Raw genomic sequence first — 22287 nt, 5'->3', positions numbered from 1 at the left:
TCCTCTTTCACAGACAAGTTAATTAACAATGGTTCCAGGTTAACGTGTGCACACTGGTAGTTCTTTACCTGCCAAATAGTTGTACAGTGTGCATCAAAATTTTGTAACAGTATTTATGGCTAGACTAGGTAATTCGTAGAAAGAAAAAAGTCTACCTAAGACAACAAATAGAATCAATCCAAGATGACTACAGAAACAGGAACATCTGCGGGTTGTATGGAACTGTCAACACAATTAAAAAAGGATTTCAACCAAGATCGAGTATTATGAGAGATAAGTCTGGAAATTTAATTAATACTTTGATTCCTTGCTGAATTGTGCTGATCCAGAAACCTGTATTGGTAAACTATCTAGTTCCCCATCAAAAGAACAAATACAATAGCCATCACATCAAGAGGTATTACAAAGTATTATATGTTTAAAAAACAATAAAGCTTCAGGTAGTGACAACATTGATGCTGAGCTTGTTAAATATGGTGGAGAAAGATTACATAAATCTCTATATATAAAATAAGAGTTTTGTCTGTACATTGCTCAGAATTTGAAAAGAATGGTATTTCTGTATCGGTCATGTCCACAGTAACAAGGAAATGCACTTTTTTCTTTTCCATAATTTCTGTCTGTCTTTATGTATGTACACGCATCACGAGAAAACGGCTGCAGAGAATTTAACGAAATATGGTATGCAAAGTCGGGGGATGAGCCACTACAATCTAGGCTATAAATCATTTTATTCACGCTGAGTGAAATGGTAGTTTAGGGGAAGGCCTGAAAATTAATTCTCAAATATTTATATTATTAGTGGTCCTATCGATAAATACTACATAACTAATGTTATATAGAATTAAATTTCTGATCATTTATGTCTTATACATTTTCACCGTATCGGCTATGATAACAAAGATATTCATGAATTTGTATTTTTGTTACTAAGTCCATATCAACGCCGATCTATGAGAAAATGGGTTAACAGAATTTATTGAATGTCTGTATATAGTCGGGGAATAAGAAACTAGAGTCTAAGCTATAAACAATTTTATTCACCCTGGATGAAATTGTAGTTTAGGGGAAGACACGTAAAATTTAATTTTTAAATACCTATGTTATTGGTCCTATTGAAAAGTACTACATAACAAAAGTTATAGAAAGTAAAATTTCCGATCATTTATGTTTTATTCACTTTTACCGTACAACAGTGGTATTTCAGAGTCGGAAGAAAACTAAATGTGAATGCCTACAATATCGAAAGCGCATAACATTGAACAACAATAACATTACACTGACTATTGTTTGTTGTGATATTCTTTTTGTCTCTTATGCTGACACTAAAATCCGATAAATGGGATTACTGCTGTGTACCGAATTTAACAGCCTGACTGAATATTGGAGGGGAAATAGCTGGGGGGTTAGAAAACTTTCTTCTTTAGCATGCCATTCCTCTGGTTCATACATTTCTTGATACTGCTGGTATGTAACACACTGGTTCATCATAGTATTCCAGCTATTCGATCTCTACTCTGATGCGCTGTTCTGAATGAGCAGAGGCTCACTTAGTAGTAGTATGACCTGGTCTAGGATTACAATTTAGGCCTATTCCAAATTATAGCACCACAATTCACTAAATAACTCAAAATTCACCCCTGAAAAGAGCCGTTTCTTAAGAAAAGCTTCTTCCTCTTCACTTTTATTAAATTCTACATTCATTTTATTCCAAACAGAGAAGTGAAGAGGGGGTTTCTCTTCTGGCTTGGAGAAAAAAATTTGCCTCCAAGTCAGACAGTGTTTTCCACCGCCAATGTAGTGAATTCAGATTTTTCCGAAATCAGGTACTCCTAGGAAAACAGATTAGTAAAAGAGCATAGCTTTTGCTCTGGGAATCTCTACTATTCGACACACACACACACACACACACCCCACCGTCGCAAAAAATTAGTGTTCACAGATCACGGCTGTCTGCGAATTGGTCATTCCTGCTCTGGAACTTTGGACTGTTAGATCGGCAGCATAGTACTGTTCGTTAAAAGTGAGAAAGTGTGTGGTTTTTCATTTGATCAAGTATTTCATAAGAAAGCATTGCTTTTAATCGCGCCATTCCTACTGACATCACTGTAATGACCTATGTTCATTTCAGTTGAGAAAACTACTAAGATAGTCTTCCTGAGGATGTAAAAAGGCAGGTGGAGAATGTGTGTCTGCCATGATAATGAAAACTGCCCAACCAGATTGTGACTGATGGTAGGCAAGAGGATCTATCATTACAATGAAAATTCCTTAACCCAGTCTTCATATGAGAAAAGACGTTTGGTGACATCCCAGTCGCGTTTCTGTAGTAATGTTAAGAGCTATGCAATTTAATACAATCTTGCTCACAACATGTACACTACCTAAACCAGAATTCTGTATACAATGTAGAATTCCGTAGCGAAGCATGGGTACATCAGCTAGTACATATATAAGATCATTCTAAAGATATGGCAGGAATCACTTATTGTCCCAATTCTAAAAAGAGGGGATAAGGAAGAAGTTCAAAATTATTGTGGTATATCTCTTGTAAACACTGCCTACAAAATTCTGTCTTTTATTCTTTTACAGCGTTTAAAACCTTTTGCTGAAAATATTGGGGACTATCAGAATGATTTTTGTAGTAACAGATCCACTACAGACAACATATTTGCAATTAAGACTATTAATGATAAGGTGTGGGAACACAAGGAGTCAGTTCATTATCTCTTTATAGATTTCTTCAAGGCTTATGATTCAATCCATAGAGAAGGGTTGTGGAACATCATGATGGAGTTTGGCTTTCCCATAACATGTGCAAACAGTGTATGGATGGTAATGTTAGCTGTGTTTTGCTCTAGAGCAGAAAATCAAGTTCCTTCCAGAATAAAACTGGTCTGAGACAAGGGGATGCACTATCTCCTTTTCTATTCAACATTGCACCGGAGAAGATTATCAGAAAATTAGCCTTTGTACCTGCTGGCATCATATTGGGGAGACAACATAAAGTCCTTGCATATGTGGATGATATTGTTCTTATTGGCCGCACTGAATTAGAAATTACAGTTATTTGTGGAACTAGAGGAAATGGCAGCAAAAATTGGTTTACAGGTAAATGATAAAAAGATACATTACATGGTTGTACAGAGACCAAATCACGAGAAGGTTGACAGATTGCCTTTGAAGATTGGGAAATATATCTTCAGAAGAGTAGAGGAGTTTAAATTCCTTGGTGTATTAATCAATGAGCAAAACCAAAGGTAACAGGAACACCAAGCTAGAATTTAAAATGCAAATAAGGCATTTTACTCTATGAGCCCTACATTAGGCTCCATGTTTCTAACAAGGAATGCAAAAATAATTATCTACAATACAATCATTCAACCAGTACTTCTGTATGGTTCCCAGACATGGAATATAACCAAGAAAGAGCAGCAGCAGTTGCAAGTCTTTGAGAATAAAGTTTATAGAAAAATATTTGGCCCATGGTTCAATCCCATCTCTCAAAGCTGGCAAAAAAGATCTAATTATTACACCCTCTCTCAACAACACACTATAATGGGTGTGACAGAATCAACAGACTGTGCTGGGCTGGACATATACTGAGGATGCAGGATAATAGAGGACCAGTAGATCTATACAAGGGATCTCTTAATGGGAAAAGACCTTCAGGAAGACCCCGAAGCACCTAGAAAAAGGAGATCAACAAGGTATGCCGGACCCTCCAAATTGATAACTGGGAAGAGTGGGCTCAAGATCAAAAAGGATGGAAGAGGATTGTGAGATCAGCACAGGAACTTTACGTCCCTCAGAAGCCTACTGTGTGAGTGAGTATGGAGTGTGTGGAGCTGTGGTCTTTTGAGTGTAAACAGGAGAGAAGAGAAATCTCTTCCAGGAACATCTTCAGTTCTTCATACTATGGTGTCTTAGTGAAAAATCTAGTTTCTAGAGATGTCTTTCTCAGCAATCAAATGTGTTATCATTGAATGGCATTAAATTTCATCAGAGACCAATTGTGGGAGGCAACCAGCCAAAGCAGAACTTTTACATGTTTAACACTGGTTGGCAAGGAGGCATACAATCTTTTGTATGATAAGCTCACTCCATTCTTCAAAGATTTAAATTGTAAAATGGACACTGCTCTCAATAGGTCAAGACTTTCTAGCATGTTACGACACTGAAGAAGTCCTGATACCTCAAACTTGCAATGGGATCAATTGCTCAGAGAGAATTTGTTAAACGTCCCCTTTAGATTTTCGTGATAAGCAGAATGTACATTCAGTACATTGTTCTCTCTCTCCATGAAGCAGGAGGTCTGAACTGTGTTGTACATGATCAAATTTTTGTAAAATTCAAGACTTCATAAGAATTTTCAAGACTTAACAAATTTACATGTCAAATCACTTGCAATACTTGAAAAGGCTTGAGAAGTCTTCAGAAAAAGTCTTGAAGGTGAATTAGAACATCTTTTAATCAATAAAAGAATTGCCAAGTCTTTGAGAGAATTGACCAATGGAATTTGAGTATTAGCGGTGTGCACTATGTCACTATGCATGCTGGGATTGCCAGGACGGGAATTAAAACAACAAAAAAGGCTTCGTCTTCATGACTGAGGGATGTTGTGTGTGTATTAATTGCTAAGTATGAGGCAAATCCCTGCCTATATTCAGTGGACTCCGTAGAGTACCACAACAAAATTAATAAAATGGCAGCGTATGAGGAGATTGCAAGAGAAATATCTCAAGGAAGTGGACAGCTTTTATGTTTGTTACCATACGGTACGGTAACCTATAAGTAAACACTCAGCAACAATCGCATATTATTATTCATTGTTAGGGCCACTAAGGACTGCAAGATCTCGGCTGTTTGCCTTCTTACGGACCCACCAGGTTTTCATTCTTTTGGAGTGTGCTTTCTTCCATGCATCAGAATTATTATTATGTTATTTGCTTAACGTCCCACTAACTACTTTTATGGTTTTTTGTGATTCCGAGGTGCCGGAATTTAGTCTCACAGGAGTTATTTTAAGTGCCAGTAAATCTACCGACACAAGGTTGACGTATCTGAGCACCTTCAAATACCACCGGACTGAGCCAGGATCGAAACTGCCAAGTTGGGGTTAGAAGGCCAGCGTCTCAACTGTCTGAGCTACTCAGCCAGGCTATTATTATTATGGAATCCCTAATATGATTTCATGTAATAAGATAGGACTTTCCGTTGCATTACTACCATTTTTATTCAATTAATGTGAGTAAATGTAATAGAACATAACCTCTGGAAATGATGTTAAAGTAGTAAGTACACTGCAAAAATTATGTTGAAGATAACCACATTAATATTTTACCCATGTGAATTACTTATGGTTTATGAAAGTTTTTTTTTTTTTTTTTTTTTTTTTTTTGCTAGTCTGAGAATCACAACTGCTGTTTACCTTCCCTCCTCGTTAAAACAAAATGCTATCTCTTTTTTCCCCTATTTGTTTCACGTCGCACCAACACAGCCCCAGCATTTGCCTGGAGTGAAAATGGGAAACCACGGAAAACCACCTTCAGGGCTGCCGACAGTGGAGTACGAACAAAAAAATGCTATCAAACCTTGCCAAACCTTTTCAAATCTCGTCAAACGTTCAGCAATGTTGAACAATATTTAATAAGGCAACAATTTTTCTGACAATTTTTCTTGTGATGTATTGAACTGAAAGAAAAATTTGATGGTGAACAAGAGGCACGAGTCCTCAAAAGCAATACATTGTCCCATACAACAAGAACATGCAGATTACAATTACATAATTGTTTACCTACTCAGCAAGTAATTCACTGTATAAGGATGCTCCCCAAGTGGTCCCATAGAAGAGTTTATTCCAAAAACTTAATATTGTAGGCTACTACATTACATAACACACTACTGTACCCTTATATGGTACTTAATTAAATTATTAAAGCCAAGTCTGATATATTTCATATTCCTTCAGATGCAAGTCAAAAATAGCTTTCTTCAATTTTTGAAATAGATCAATAACCTTACAAGCCTGTTGCTTACCAACAATGTGTGATGTAACAACTAGTCACAAAAAGAACATGTTATTCAACTACTTACACTAGCTTCAAGAAAAACAGTAGAGAGATAACATCTACAGTCTTCAAAAGATCAAACACCAGGAAGATGCCCACACAATGCAATGCTTTACTGCATACAAGCAGTGATATAAACCAGCTCTGCTTTGAAGATGGGTATATTGCATGTGATGGCGTGGCATCATTTATGTACCTCCCAGGAATGCCTTTCATACTATAACAGAGGAGTGTGCCTAATTACATATGACCTGGAAAGAAATTATATAGTTAATGCACTTTAAATGTCCAGCAGCTGAGAAAAAATCTAATATATTTAATAGCAGTGTTAAAATTACATAGAATTACACTGTCTTCACAAGAATATTTTAATTGTTAAATAAATGAGCATGATGGAAGCACTCCAATGAGGCAATTTGTTTAATCTCAAAGTCAGTATAATTTTATAATCAATATGCAAAGTACATGGCAATTCAAGAAAACCAAATGATAAAGATAAACACAGAAGAAGTTAAAAAAAATACTCAAAAATCCAGGACAAATATTGTTTTTCACCCATCACGTGTTAGCCTGAATATTCATTCAGCACTTCAGATAAAATTATTATTGATTTACGTGTGTTAACCTAAAGTCAAGTATTCACTTGAAATGAACCTGGAAGGTGTAACTGTTGCTTTTGGTTTATAATTTCATTTTTTGGATTTAGCATTGTAATAATAATTTCCTGACACTTGAAGAGAACTTAAGCTCAGCAAGATTATCATATTGTGCTCTTGCTTTGAAGGGACACGTTGGTCGTCAGCCACGTTTGTTTAATTTTATTTCAGTGGATAGTCACTGTGGTCATTGACAACATTAGCTTAACATAACCTCACTGAAGGATCACCACATTCACTTCAGCATCACTGAACGGACACCATGGTCATCAACCATGTGTGCTTAATTTAAATTCATATTAGAGGATGATGCTGATCAGTCCATATTGCTAATTGAAGGTTATTCAGATTCAATTAAGGGTCCATGTAGCTAGTCCTAAGTGATCGTCAGTTAGTGAACATCCTTAATTTAAGAGAACGTTTGGAAATCAGTTTGTGATGTTTGAGCATTCCAGCAATTGGAAGCCTAAACTGCAGTTATTTATGGAACCGAATAGTTGTACTTCCAGGTTTTTGTTGTTGTTGTATTATACTTAAAGTGATTCTTCAAAAGATAGCCCTTCAGGCATTTCATTGTAATAGAATAGCATTGCATCCTGAAATCGTCCAGCCTCGATATAAGAGTAAGGTCATTGACCCCCAGACATTTTGGTTATGGTTGTATTTAACAATTTTCATCGATTTATTCTTCTGTTCTTCTTGAATAAACATAAGATACCCACACTTTTGATTTCTTAGTTAGCTTTTCTCTTGATACCCTAAAGTCACGTCAGCAAGTGACAAAGATCCATTAACACCCGCTGAGACAGAAGATGTAACATGATCAATGCTTATAACAGGTAAAATTATAAATTAACATGCTGGCTAAAGAGCTCAATAGATAGACAGACATTACATACACTCGCCTCTGCTCGCTGGGGACACTGCCCCAACCCCTAGCTGCTCTTCGTTAGGAGTGGGTGATAACTTGTGTCATTCCACTGTAGATATTCTAAATTTCTCACAGTTTCTTAAATATTTCTTAACATCTAATACACAGCTACATTCTTCAAACTTGGCAGACCTATCAAAGTTGGTCCTATGAAATGAAAGTACATCTCTATCATGGCATGTTGGATTGCTATTTCCAAATAACAGGCAGGGGGTCATGAACCCCCTAGCAAGAAAAGTATTTTATAAAACATGGCAGCGTGTTCCCATCCTCCTATGCACAGCATTTCTTGCTGGACTATCATGATACAGTGCAAGTTGCTATCGCCTAGCAGCAATCTGTCCATCAAGCCTATCTAATTTTGGTATGGCTTTGCAATTAAATTACTCATAAAAACTACCATTGGATTTCGTTCAAATCACTTCCATAGTTTCACTTTTATACAGTCCGGCTCCATGGCTAAATGGTTAGCGTGCTGGCCATTGGTCACAGTGGCCCCGGGTTCGATTCCCGGCACGGTCGGGAATTTTAACCATCAGTGGTTAATTTCCCTGGCACGGAGGCTGGGTGTCTGTGTTGTCTTCTTCATCATTGCATCCTTATCACGACGCGCAGGTCACCTATGGTAGTCAAATCAAAAGACCTGCACCTGGCGAGCCGAACCCGTCCTGTGATCTCCTGGCACTAAAAGCCATATACGCCATTTCATTTCATACTTTTATACAGGATGTTTCAAACTTTTGCATCAAACTGAAACAGGTGATAGTGGGTACACAACCAATTATATTAGATAGGGAACCAGTGGTCGAAAATGTACATTTATTGTGTTATGGATATAAACGGAGTACACCGCATAACAATGTAGCTTATAGTAATTGTTCAAAGTGACAACCGCCAGTCTCAATGCATGCACGGCAACGCTTAAGTTATGCCGCACTTTCTCAAAGATCCCTGGGGCCTGTTATACCAGGAGACAGGCAGCTCGGACCCTAGTAAGCAGATCATCTGTTTCTGTGGAGGTTTCTTACATCAACGACTTGCTGTAACCCCAGAGAGAAAAGTCCAGAGGTGTGGGATCCGGCGATCACGATCGCCATGGAAGCAAATAAGGTCCCATTAGGTGATCTTGTGCAATGCCTGCCCCTACGTTCACAGAGAATTGTTGCTAGTGGCCATCGATGTGTGTGGCATGAGGGTTGTTCTCACTCCAGACATGGCTGTTGCACCTGATGAAAATACCATCATGGGTGAATGAGGCCTCATCCGTGAACAATACAAACCATACAAAGTTCGACACTACAGCACTGTGGTACAGCACTTGACCAAAGTGAACGCGGGGCTCAAAATCCACTGGTCCCAGTGCTTGCGTACATCTTTATGATAGGAGTGTAATACCTGTTCTGCCAGTACTCTCCACTCTGTATCCTTCAAAAAAGTGTGCGTTTCAGGGCAAGTTGACGGGTGCTTATAGCTGGGTGTTTGCCCACACGATCCAACATCATTTCTATAAGAAATAAGATGACAAGAGAACCTTTTCAATACAATATAGCCTATCAAGTAAATAATATTACATCAGTCTTGGGACTAGTTTCAGCCACTTAGTGGCCATTTTCAGCCAAATAAAATTCAAAGAATTATGTGATAACTAAAACATATGAATACCAGACAAAGACAATGTTGCAGGAATAATTATAACATTAAAATACATAGAATAACAAAAATTATGGTTATGATCATCTTGTCATAATATGATGTCTTTAAGTTGACTTAGGACCTCAGGCAAAGAAGTAAATCTCTAATGTCTGATGTAGAACAAGCAGTGGGCCGGCCCAATGGTGTAGGGGTAGCATGCCCGCCTCTTACCCGGAGGCCCCGGGTTTGATTCCCGACCAGGTCAGGGATTTTTACCTGGACCTGAGGACTGGTTCGAGGTCCACTCAGCCTACGTGATTAGAATTGAGGAGCTATCTGACTGTGAAATAGCGGCCCCGGTCTAGAAAGCCAAGAATAACGGCCGAGAGGATTCGTCGTGCTGACCACACAACACCTAGTAATCTGCAGGTCTTCGGGCTGATCAGCGGTCGCTCGGTAAGCCAAGGCCCCTCAAGAGCTATAGTGGCATGGGGTTTCTTAGAACAAGCAATGTCTTGTTGGAGGAAGCCCTTGTTCCCTATCCGCTCTTTTGTTTACATGACTTGCCTGCTTCCTCCAGCAAGTCAGTGTTTGCTCTACATCAAACATGAGAGATTTACTTCTTTACCTGAGGTCCTAAGTCAACTTAAAGACATCATATTATGTCAAGAAGATCATAACCATAATTTTTGTTATTATATGTGTACCAGGAGGTACACCTCAACGTCGTGCATTCAAAATCAGCGCCTGAATGAATTCCTTTATTGGTCAAACAGTGAAACTGAAACTACACCAACTTGGAACTTTAGTCAGAAGATGTCACCACTAAAATATTGAGTAATTTTGTTATTGTGAACTTTCCTGAACTGACTGAATTTCTCCTAGTTTTGTTTGTTGCACATCAACAAGTTTGGACATTCCTCCAGAGATGACACCTACCAAAAAACTATGATCATGCACCCTGGTGCAATGTGAAAGAAGTTATAATTTAAGGAAGTTTTGTATTTCTAGAGTTTTGTACTGATGGATGTTCATTTATTTTTGGGTTGGCAATATTTCCTTTTTCTTTCCGCCAATTTTGAATCTAGCCAATCACTAATTTCTGTAATTAATTTTCTACCTATCACAGGCTTCTTGTTCGATTTTGAGTGTTACTTTGGAATTTAATCAATAAAATTAAGAGGGTGTGGCTAGTTTAGTCTTGAATGATCTCGAACCTTCCCTGATGGTTTATAAACCGCGGCTTTTCACGTTTCTTGGCCAATTGATCGACGTCTATCTCAGTGTGTGTGTTAGGCAGGAGGCGGGCGTCCTCTTTCTTCGTCGGCAGCTAGAACATCTACAAGGTAATGGCCACATAACTTTATTCTTTCTTGCTACCTCCGCAGTTTAACCCAAGGGAAAGTTCCGACTCTTTAGTATGTAACAACTTTTCTAAAATGTAACAACTTCATAAAATCTTTAACTGTAAACTGGGGATAGAGAGTGAAGTACCCTCTCGAGTTCCCCTTCATCTTGGTTTGAGGCGACTACGTTTTGTAATTGTAATGTGTTCAAGTAATTTCTATAAGAGTCACCTGAGTAGTTTGGGAATAGCTCCTGTTTCATCGGCCTAGAGCCCTGTAGGTTTCTAAGTTTTCATTATCTTGAAGCGCAGCTTGCCTCCACTCATTGTGTGTTTGGGCCAGTTATTTAACCTGTTCCTTTTTCATGAAGGTTGGGTATTAAATACCCCTGTATAAATCAGTTTCAAATTGTAAGTTGTGCCTTGGGAGGCCAGTGATTGTAAGTTGATGTTGCCTTGAGTAGGCTTGGAGGCCTGAGAGCCTGTTAGTTCTTTTTCAAGTTTTGTAATTGTAAAGTGTGCCTTTGGGAGGCTAGATATTATGATTTAGGGAGCAACTGCTCTTGAATTAGGGGATTTCTGCCCTTAACTAAATAATTCTTCTTCCATTTGTAAAATTGTAAAACAAGGGGCTTAAAGCCCGAACTGTTAAACTTCTGAATCTGGGATTTTTCCTAATCTGGTCCACAAATACCCCAGAACAAGTGGTAGCAGAGTGTGGTTGAATGGGTCTCAATTAAGCCCTTTTTGACAGCTAAACATAGAATCCGCATCAAACTCTAAGAATCTTCTCGATCGTTGGATTTTTTTTCTAAATTTCTAAATTTTCTATCATCACGTCTGGCCCTTGTGAAGTCCTCCATCCCGGGTACTTGCGAAAGGAGGAATTAACCTATGAGTTACTAATTAGAAATGTTTAATCTGGAGGCACGGTTGCGGCAGATACCACCGAACTTAAAGAGTCATTGGAATTACCTATTTGTATCCCAAATTTGGGGGAAAAAGACATTGATGAGGCTCTGTCCACTATCACCGACAATACCACTGAGCTAGCATCCGTAGTTAGTTTTTTTTTTAAGTGAGTGATCCATCTCCTAATCAACTTAAGAGAGTACAGGCTAGACTGTTCCATTTTTATAACAGAGTTAGCAATCTATTGTCTCTCAAATTACAAGATCATGCTAAGGAGGCAAGTAATTTAGTTGACCATCTATCAAAAATATCAAATAGAGTCAATCAATTGTTGACTGGGGCAGCTGCTCCCAAAACCGACCAAGTCCCTGTGATAAACATTGTGAGTGAGGAAGATTCTTCCAAGAATGTAGAAAGCAGAAAATCTGTAGCAGTGCAACAAAAATCTGCCCCATTGGAAACAGAGTCTGGTCATCCCAAACAAATTCCACCTTTCTTCTTGAATAATGCTGTATCGGAAGCTTCTCAACCATCTAGGCCGTCACCAATTATGTCACCCTGTTTTAGTAGTGTTCCCCATCCGCTGGCTATGTTGCTTAGAGGAATTTCAAAATTTTCCGTAAATTCCACTAAGGATGTAATTTCTTTTCTCAGGTTTTTAGTTGAATTTCAGCATCACGCACTATTGTTTTCTCTCTCCCACTCCCAAATTCTTCAAATCATGTACCCGTATTCTGTGGGTGCCCTATCGGACAAGATAGTTAAAGCTATAGCTGACAAATCATCCAAAGAAAACTTCCATGCTCACCTTCTGGCAAATTTCATTCCGGCTAGGGCAATGTCCTCTCTAATACAAAAGTAATATTTTAGAGTACAACGTCTGGACGAAAATCTAGCAGATTACATCCAAGATATTAAGTTTTATACCCGAGTGTTCGCCCTGCATTTCTCCGAAGACCAGATTGTGCACACTATTGTAGAAGGTATCTCTCCACCTTATAGATCCTATTTATGTTTTGAGTCTCGTTCCCAAACCTTGGCAGAATTAGAGGCGATGGCTGTCTCAGCCAAAGGAGTGCGATATGCCAACACCTTAAGAGTCGCTAAGGAGCCCCATCCTTCTTCTAATAATTTTCGGCCTCAGCCTTGCCGAATTTCACCACCCATAAATACTATGCCTGTGGGTCTACGGAACATCTCCGTAACAAGTGTCCTTTGTGATCAAATCCAGTGGGACAAAAAATGGGGCAGGGTCATCTCAAGGATGTTTCACATGTGGTTCATTAACCCACCTCGCTAAAAATTGCCCTAATGCCAATAGCACCCCCTCCTGCTCAACTTCTGGTGCATACTCCGCGAACTCCAATAATAGAAAATGACTAGCGTCATCGGCTGAGTCGGCATGTTCATCTTCCCAAGGCTCAGCCCCTGCTAAACTCAGCGAAAGGTCGGGTAAGGATAAGGGTTCTTCTAATCTGTCATTTGAATGCCCAAAATAATGCCTCAGAATTGCGGCGGAGACCCCCGCACCTGTACCCTTTCTTAAAGTTGAATTGAATAGTGAACCCGTCACTACTCTATTAGACTCGGGGAGTGGTTATTCTCTAATTTTGGCTGAGTGGTTTTCTAAATTAAAGTCCGTCCGTAAGTTTCCTGATTACTGTTCGTCTTCTGTCCAATGCGTTTCGGCTAATTCCTCTCCATTGGAAATTTTAGGTTTCATCATTGCCAAAATCCGAATTTCTAAATTCACTTAGAAAATGAAACGGTTTGTGGCTAAGCACTTGTCGTGCCCCGTAATATTGGGAGCGGATTTCATGTCTCATACCGGTCTAGTGCTCGACATTCAGAGCAAGCCGGACAGTTTCAAATTTGCTAATAATTGTAAAATTCCTTTGCTTAAGTGTAATTCTGTGTCATGTTCATCTGTTTCGCCTACCCAGGATGAGATGTTGTTAGACCTTAGACATCTACCTGAGGAGCAGGCTGAGAGTATTCGTATATTGTGTCAGCCGTTTCCAGATGTATTTTCCGATACTCTTGGTGTTACTGACCTTATTGAATACAAGATTGAGGTTACGGACTCGATCCCAGTTAGATTTCCGCCTTATAGGCTGTCTCCACCTACAATAAAGGCTCTTAAAGAGATCGACCAAATATTAAAGGACAGAATTATTCGACCCTCTGAGTCGGCGTATTCATCATCCTTTTTTCTGGTGCCGAAACCCCAAGGTGGCTTCAGGCCTGTGATTGACTATAGGGCTTTAAATCGGAAGGTGGTGTTACAGTCTGTGCCTCTTCCCGACCTTCACTCTTGTTTTTCATGGTTTCGGAAAGCTAAGTTCTTTACCATCCTACACTTTAATCAGGTGTACAATCAGATTCCTCTAGCTGAAGAATTGAAACATCTAACAGCTTTTGCCACGGATTGGAACTTGTATGAGTACAACCGCGTGCCTTTTGGTCTCCTCACGGGGGCAGCTGTGCTCACTAGACTGCTAGATAGGGTCTTTTCCGACATCAAGTTTGAGTAATTCAATCACTATCTTGATGTATGACATCTTGATGATGTCGTATTTTCTGAGACCTTTAAAGAACATCTAGATCATCTGAAGGAAGTACTCTATCGCCTTCGTAAGGCCGGGTTGACTGTGAAGTTATCTAAGGTAGCTTTTGCTAAGCCTTCTATGTCATTCCTAGGGCATATTGTGTCACCCGATGGTGTTTCTATCGATCATTCCAGAATACAGGCCATCCGTGATTTCAAACCTCCTAACGACATCAAAGGTATTGCCAGGTTCATAGGCATGGTGAATTTCTTCAGGAAATTTATTCCTAACTTTGCTAACAGAGCGGCACCCTTGAACTTACTTCATAGGAAAGGCGTCAAATTTAAGTGGGGCCCGTCTCAACAAGCCGCTTTTGAAGATCTGAAATTAGCTCTTTGTAACGTCCCGGTTCTTGCAATGCCTGATTTTTCACAGAAATTCACTGTCCAAACCGACGCCTCATCATCGGCGGTGGCCGCTGTCCTCCTTCAGGAAACTGAACTCGGAAGACGACCCACAGCTTATAAGCCTAGGACATTATCATCCCAAGAGGCTAAATATTCTATTTATGAACCTGAGGGTCTGGCGGTTTTATTTGCACTAGAGAAGTTCCGACTCTACCTGGAACATGTTAAGTTCGACCTGGAAACAGATAATCAAGCCTTAAGTTGGGTCTTAGCTAAGCCGCATCGTACTGGTCGTATAGCCCGTTGGGACATCAGGATTTCTGCCTTCCAATTTGATGTTAGGCATATCAGGGGATCTGAAAATGTAGTGGCGGATGGACTAAGCGCATGTTCTCTCAGGATGTGGAGAACACCGAACAGGAAGATAGTTCTTCTCTTCCCATGCCCATGCCTTCGGGCATTAATGCCATTCTAACTGATTCCCCCATGCTGTTTAGGGATATTGAAAAATATCAGCGTGAAGATCCCGTGCTGACCCCTATTATTGAGACCCTTTCTTCTGGGGAACATGTCGTCCCTTATGTATTGAGGAACGGGGTTTTGTGTTGCCCGTCGAGGCATGACCAAAAGATGAAAGTAGTGGTTCCAGCCGTGCTTGTACCTATGATCTTCAAGTACCATCATGAGACCCCATTAGGGGGGCATTTAGGCATCTTCAGAACTCGGGAAAAGATCCGAGAGATGTTCATTTGGAAAGGTATGGACGGCAAAATTTGAGAATTGGTGAAAGCTTGTAAATTTTGTTTGCTTAGTAAACCCACCTTGTCCACTAAGCTAGGTCTATTATCATCTCACCAAGCATCGCGCCCAATGGAACACCTCTATATAGACTACGTCGGACCCTTCCCCCAATCAAAGGTGAACGCCAATAAATTCATTCTAATGTGTGTAGATGGTTTCACGAGATTTTCCTGGCTATTTCCGACTAAGCTGGCAACCGCTCAGTCCACCATTTCTTGTTTAAATACCATATTTGCTTCTTTTGGTCCCTGTCAATATATAGTTTCTGACAATGCTAAAGCCTTTACATCCAACCTCTTCCGTAAATTCTGTTTTGATCTGTCTATATCACATGTAACTACATCAGCGTATTACCCTCAACCATCTCTGGCTGAGCGGGTCAATCATAATCTTAGATCTGCTCTAATTGCTTTTCATTATGAAGATCATTCCAGGTGGGATACGTCCCTGCATTGGTTGGCCTTTACTTTAAATTCAGCGGTTTATGAGTCCCGTAAGTTTACTCCAGCTTCTCTCATGTTTAAATTTGTTCCTAATATGCCGCTTTCTAACCTTTGGCCACTCAATGATATTTTACCAGAGACAATAGATCCCGATAATATTAGGGATCTATGGAAGAAGGCTAAGCATAACCTGAAGGTCTCTCATGAAAAGGTTAGGGAAAGATATGATCGTGGACGGAGGCCCACCAATTTAAAAGTCGGAGATCAAGTCATGGTTAGAAACTTTGTTCCCGTGCAAGTAATTTTTTTAAGTCAGTTGCCTGGGATGTGGCAAGGTTGTATACTTAATACCAGCATTTTTCACAGACTGATCTCTTTATTTGGCCCTGAAAAGGGCCACTGGTATGGAGATGGGCTGATAGAGGCTAGGAAACGTGACAGGATTTGTTATCCACGTTGTTTAACGCAGCACCTGCTCGAACCGACGACATCTGTGGTCGATACAGAGTTTCGCACAATGTTGTCAGGACCGTCTGGCCCGTAGCAACATCTCTGGCAAAACAGATCGGCATGCCTTTGTGATGAGCTGTCTAAGCTGACAAGGACTGGCTGGCTCCTGTGCATACACCAGTTGTTTTACATGGCCCCACAGAGAAAAAAAAACCAGGGGCATAAGATCGGGCAATCTGGCGGGCCAGGGGACAGGTCCTCCCCTTCCTATCCATTTATCAGGATACATCGCATGGAGATGGTTCCGGACGACCAAAGCTGGGTGTAGTGAAGCTCCATCATGTTTAAACCACATCCTGTAGCAGTCAAGGAGTGGCACATGTTCCAAAAGTGGTGGTAGTTCATCTTGGAGAAACCGCAGGTAGCGTTGGCTGGTCAGATGGCTCTCAAAGAAATGAGGACCAATAAGGTGATCACCCAAGATTTCACACCATACACTCACGCCCCACTGTACCTGAAAAGCTGTCTGCCGCACCCAATGGGGATTATCCACACTCCAGTGATGCATATTATGGCGATTTACAGTTCCATTGTTGTGGAATCATGCTTCGTCTGTAAATAAGAGAGTCGCTAGAAAAGCAGTATCAGTGTCCACATGCTGTAGGATCCACTGACAGAACACCACTCGGGCATCGAAATCACGACCATGGAGCTCCTGGTGTAAGTGCAGATGGTACGGCTGAAACCGGTGGGTATGCAATATCCGCATAACAGTCGCTCGGCTGATGTTCGTCTCCTGTGCAATGGTCCGTGTGTTAGTACGAGGGTTACACCGGATAGCGTCAAACACGACCTCTTCATTGTCAGCAGACGTCACGGTATGATCTCGAACATGCCGTGTCCTTCCCAGGGATGCAGTATCCAACAGGCGTCTTTCCACACACTGAAATGTCATGCCCGTCGGTTGTCGTCTATCTGGAAAGCGTTCTTGGTACAAGCATTGTGCCTGGTATTCATTCTGTCTAGCTTCTCCATAAATAAGTAACATATCCACATACTCGTCACTGGAGTACATCTTGAGGCAGTGAATAAACATTGTGTTGTGAATTGCTTCGAAGGAAGGGAGTTCGCGCAGCTACATACAGGTAAACCTCGTTATACGCAATAGTTACGTTCCGCAGAATTGCCGCGCATACCGAATTCGCGTAAATCGAGTCATTTTATATGTAAAATATAGTGTTATGTTTCCATGTACTCACATGTTAAGTTTAAAATAGCAAATATTATTAGTATTTCTACAAAAAAAAGAAAAAAGAAAAAAATCATTAACATGTTTCTTAAACGCATTTTAATGCAAACTTTATACACTTAAAAATGTAACACTTAAACACACAATAATAAAATAAACTCTGCATACAAGCTCCTGACTTTAGCTTGAATAGCAGCTCCGGAGAAAGGCATGTATTGTTGGTTGTGATGCTCAATCCGATCCATTCTTTGCATTGCTTCCGAGCGAGATTTGGCCATTCCAATCACACTTAAGTTAGCAAAAGATTGAACAGTTTTTTCGAATTGATTCGCCATTGTCACGAATAGTTCTCACAGTGGATTCACTAAGTCCCAAAGCATGCTGAATATCAACAATACGCTCACCTTTCTCATAGCGATCCAAAGCTCCTAACTTTGTTTCTAACGAATATGACTTTGACAAGCACACTTTCTTTCATTTTATCCGGCGTTTTAAAAACGCCTGTCAAGTGCAACTTCACAGCTCTACTGATCAGAACTGACGATTTAAGTCTCGACAAACACAACAGAAGATGCGCGTAGAGATATGCTCATCTCGTTTAACCTTGGCGCGCAATATAGTGTAGGTTAGAGTTACGATCGCATGTCTGTACCCGCCTTAAGACATTACAGCTTCCACGTACAGTATTCTTAACAGATGACAGCACTAGACTAAAACCAAAATCGCGTATTTGTGAAAACGCGGATAAGGGGTGTATAAGGGGTTTGCCTGTACTTACCTGCCATTGCATGTTGTTATCATTCCAATGGGGCATACTTTGCCCTACCTGTGGTCTACGAAACTTGGAACATGTACTACGTAGCTAACTAGCCAAAGACCATCATCTCCTCATCCTCGTCCAACCCAGTACCATAACCAATGCAACGATACATACGGTCTTTTACAGGGTCAAATAAATCAGTTCTTGGAAGCTATCAAGTATGGAACCTTACCACATCCCAGGCAACTCTCTGTAAAAAAAAAAAAAAAAAAGTTCTTATGTGGGATTCGAACCTCCTACCTCGAGCACTGTCTATCACATACCTCCCCGCCTGCTTGCCATGTGAGCTACTGCGACCTACGGCGCCCACTTCCCAGCCAATACAGTACTGTGCTCCCGGTCTGTGCATCAACCTCCTGTTTTAAAGGACGTGCACTGCGTATCTGTACTCGTTTTACGGGTTCATTCAAGGAACCCATAATGAATCAATAGTGGCGCTCACAATTTCTGCTGTCTTCTAGCCCGTAAACACACATCTCGTTATAAGTTAATACTCTGGTTTCGGGAGAGGGACCGATGTCTCAGAATTGTAGTAAATATGAAGGGATGCATAAAACTGGATCGCAAGGGGCTGGTGGACCACTCGGTATACCTAATACCCATGTAATTATTTAAGGGACCAACGGACCCGGGGTATGAAAATGTGTAGGAAAGAGAAGGTATGTATCCTACGGTTAACACGGATATGTTTATGGGCTGAGGGACTATCTGGAATTAGTATAAGCAATTTAGCGTCAACAAGAAACCAACATTGTAACCAGGCAATTGGTACAGGCCCTAAGGATTAGGTTATTTATTTGCCGTATGTCTATTAGTGCCAGGAGGTCTGAGAACAAATTCAGCTCGCCTGGTGTAGGTCTATTTGATGCCTATGCAAGACCTGCATATCTGGGTGTAAGATTTTTGATGATAATAACGATGATGAAGTAGGGAAAGGGTGAACCCAGTGTTGGCACATAGCATACTCCTGTCGAACAACACCAAACGGTCTGCTCAAAACTTAATATCTCCATACAAACAAATTGTCATCAACAGTATCAGATGCCCTCTTTCCACGTGAACACTGTGGAGAATTTTGGAGCTGATCCAGTCTTTTGGCACATAATCTTGTGATTAGAAATTGTATATCACCCCTGATAGCCAACAGTTGGGAGCAGGAAAATATCACTGCTTGTTGGCAGTCCTGACAACAGCACTCGTGCCGTAGGAGTGGAGGCATACTGGGACATCAACACAGTAGTTCTAACAATTTCTGATACAGCAGGATGACTAACTGGCCTACTAATAAAAGGTCGCATTCACTATAGCAGACTGTCCACTATTAAGCCTCTTTATTTTTCAAATCTTTTTAATCCACTCAGATCTCGTGAATCCAAAAATGACATACCAACTGTATCATCTAGTTTAGCAGAACAAATTGAATAGATTTTTTGTTCAAATAGTAAGAGCAATACCCAAGGTAAATACATAGTGTCAAGATACCATGATATTCTTGTGCAATCCTGGGATTTAATTTGATGTAAACGTTTACACTTACATGGAAAATCCACATTTAAAAAAAAAAACAGCTTACCACTCAGACTACAAGTCTGTTAAAAGGGTCAAAACCATCAAATTACCTCAAACAAATTCCCTCCAGCAAACAAGTTCTTGTACTTCTGATACAGTGGATATTAGAAAGCAAAGGTATAAAACATATAAGTGCAGATCAGAGTTCTGCACTCTGATGAGTGGGCATGGACCAACAACGTATTAATTAATAATGCAAAAAGACATCAGCAGAATGCTTCAAATAAAAGAACTTTCAACTGGTCACGACAAGCACAGCAAGTAACCATCCATCTTTATCTCTGTCTAAGAAGCATACAGTTACACACTATCCTCCGAGGGACAGAATAAACGCGAGACAAGTTTGTTCCCAATTACATTTAAATCCTTGTAGTCGTGACACTCATACTTACATATAATATCCACATAAAGGACAAAACTAACCACCACGGTAATGTTTCACAGTAATAATTAAGTATATAAATATGAAGCAAGGATCCTCGACGTTTCATCAGTACAAGTCGCTTTAGAGTGTAGCATGTTCTCTTGTTCGAATGACGCAACACATTCGCAGCAGTCCTTAACGGTAGCTATATACAAAACATTCAAACATATTTAAACGAAAACATCCAGCATTAATTACCTTTCAGGAATCTCAATGATCCTACACACACATTATTTACACCGAAATTAACGCATAATAGCCATCTTGACATCAACAAACAGCGATACAGCAGAATGCGCTACAAGAAAGCTAAGTTCATGGAATAAACATGTAACACAAAGGAAGAATTGAAATCCAGGAATAAAAAACACAATCGTAATATTGTCGCTTATCGACTGACTTGCCTCATTTTGATACCTACCTGAACCGAGTAACAGAATTTACTTTCATACAAAAACGAAACGAGAAAGGTGATCAAATAAGTTACAGAAAGGACATATATCACACAAGACCCTTGGCTATGGAAAACATAACTCAGAAAATACGGTCCGATTTGTTAGCGAATATCTCACCAAAGGGTAGCAAGTAGGAAGTGACATAGTTTAACTTCTCTACCGTGTCATCATTCAATTATTTTTATTAGATGGTGTCATATCGTCAAGGCTGTTATATTCCTATATCTTTAAATATGGCACTTCTGTGGCTGGAAAAAGGAACGGAGTGAGAGAGAAACTCAAATATGTAATTATCTTTTAACAATAAAATCAGAAAATGAATTGGTAAAAACAGAAGTCTCTACTGTACCTCCTTCTTTAGACTTTAACAGTCCATCAGATATAAGGTCAAAGCGATTCAGCCAAATTTAGCTTCGTTTCCAATCGTCGTGAACTTCTTTCTCTCGTACGTTTTCACTTGTGCCAGGCTCCTCATTTTCGTCCATTATTTCCGACCTCCCTTAGTCAACTCTTGTTCTTTTCCGACCACGACGGTATTGCGTATGGAGGCGTAGGGAGTCTTTCATTTGCACGCCCTTCGTGGCCCTTGTCTTTTTCCCCCTGTGGGTGGGGGCGGTGGAATAACACCCACGGTATCCCCTGCCTGCCGTAAGGGGCGACTAAAAGGGGCCCAGGGGCTCTGTACTTTGGAGCGTGGGTTGGCAACTACGGGGTCCTCAGCTGAGTCCTGACATTGCTTCCACTTACTTGTGCCACGCTCCTCACTTTCATCTATCCTATCCGACCTCGCTTGGTTTACTCTTGTTCTTTTCCGACCCCGACGCTATTAGGTTTGCGAGGGCTTGGGAGTCTTTCATTTTCACGCCCTTCCTAGCCCTTGTCTTCCTTTGGCCGATATCTTCGTTTTTCGAAGTGTCGGACCCCTTCCGTTCTTTCTCTCTGATTAGTGTTATATAGAGGATGGTTGCCTAGTTGTACTTCCTCTTAAAACAATAACCACCACCACTGGCCCTTGTCTTACTCTGGCCGAAACTTTCATTTTTCGAAGTGTCGTATTCTTTCATTTTTTCTCTGGATAGTGTTATATAGAGAATGGTTGACTATTTGTACTTGCTCCTAAAATGATAATCATCACCACCACTCTCGTACGTCTTTACCGCAGACTAGGTTCTCGTGGGGCCGACTTACCTTCTTTCCATCGTAAGTACACAATTTGCAAGAAGAAGAATTTGAAATGGAAAGCCACTTCCCAGTAGTTCGAATTACTGTCACAATGTACGTGCCATGGCTTAAGAGTAAAAATGAATAGTCATGTAAAATTCAGAGCGCGTTCGCTTTTTCAGACGAATCAAAATTCCTTCTCGTGTGGAAGTTCACAAAAAACACGAGGAAGCAAGGTGGCCATGATCTCATTACATTGCAAGTACAATACATTAACCGGGCGAGCTGGCCGTGCGGTTAGGGTCGCGCAGCTGTGAGCTTACGTCCGGTAGCTAGTGGGTTCGAACCACACTACCGGAAGCCCTGAAGATGGTTTTCCGTGGTTTCCCATTTTCACATCAGGCAAATCCTG

The 22287-nt window shown here is 40.4% G+C and overlaps 1 protein-coding gene across 1 annotated transcript in view; it reads right to left on the bottom strand.

Moving 5' to 3' along the window:
- Window positions 1-20587, bottom strand: part of LOC136873668 (proton-coupled zinc antiporter SLC30A5) — a 299129-nt gene extending 278542 nt beyond the window's left edge. Inside the window, exons 1-2 of the mRNA XM_068227712.1 lie at window positions 20458-20587; window positions 6097-6322 (exon numbers count right to left, since the gene is read on the bottom strand). Of these exons, the coding sequence (XP_068083813.1) occupies window positions 6097-6287 (191 nt within the window). The 5' untranslated portion in view covers window positions 6288-6322; window positions 20458-20587. The remainder of the gene's footprint in view (window positions 1-6096; window positions 6323-20457) is intronic.
- Window positions 20588-22287: the final 1700 nt, after the last annotated feature.

The sequence above is a fragment of the Anabrus simplex genome, chromosome 5, assembly GCF_040414725.1.
Source record: "Anabrus simplex isolate iqAnaSimp1 chromosome 5, ASM4041472v1, whole genome shotgun sequence".
In the NCBI taxonomy this organism is placed as follows: domain Eukaryota; kingdom Metazoa; phylum Arthropoda; class Insecta; order Orthoptera; family Tettigoniidae; genus Anabrus; species Anabrus simplex.
Note: the sequence above shows the minus strand (reverse complement) of the source record. Positions and strands in the feature narration are given on the sequence as shown.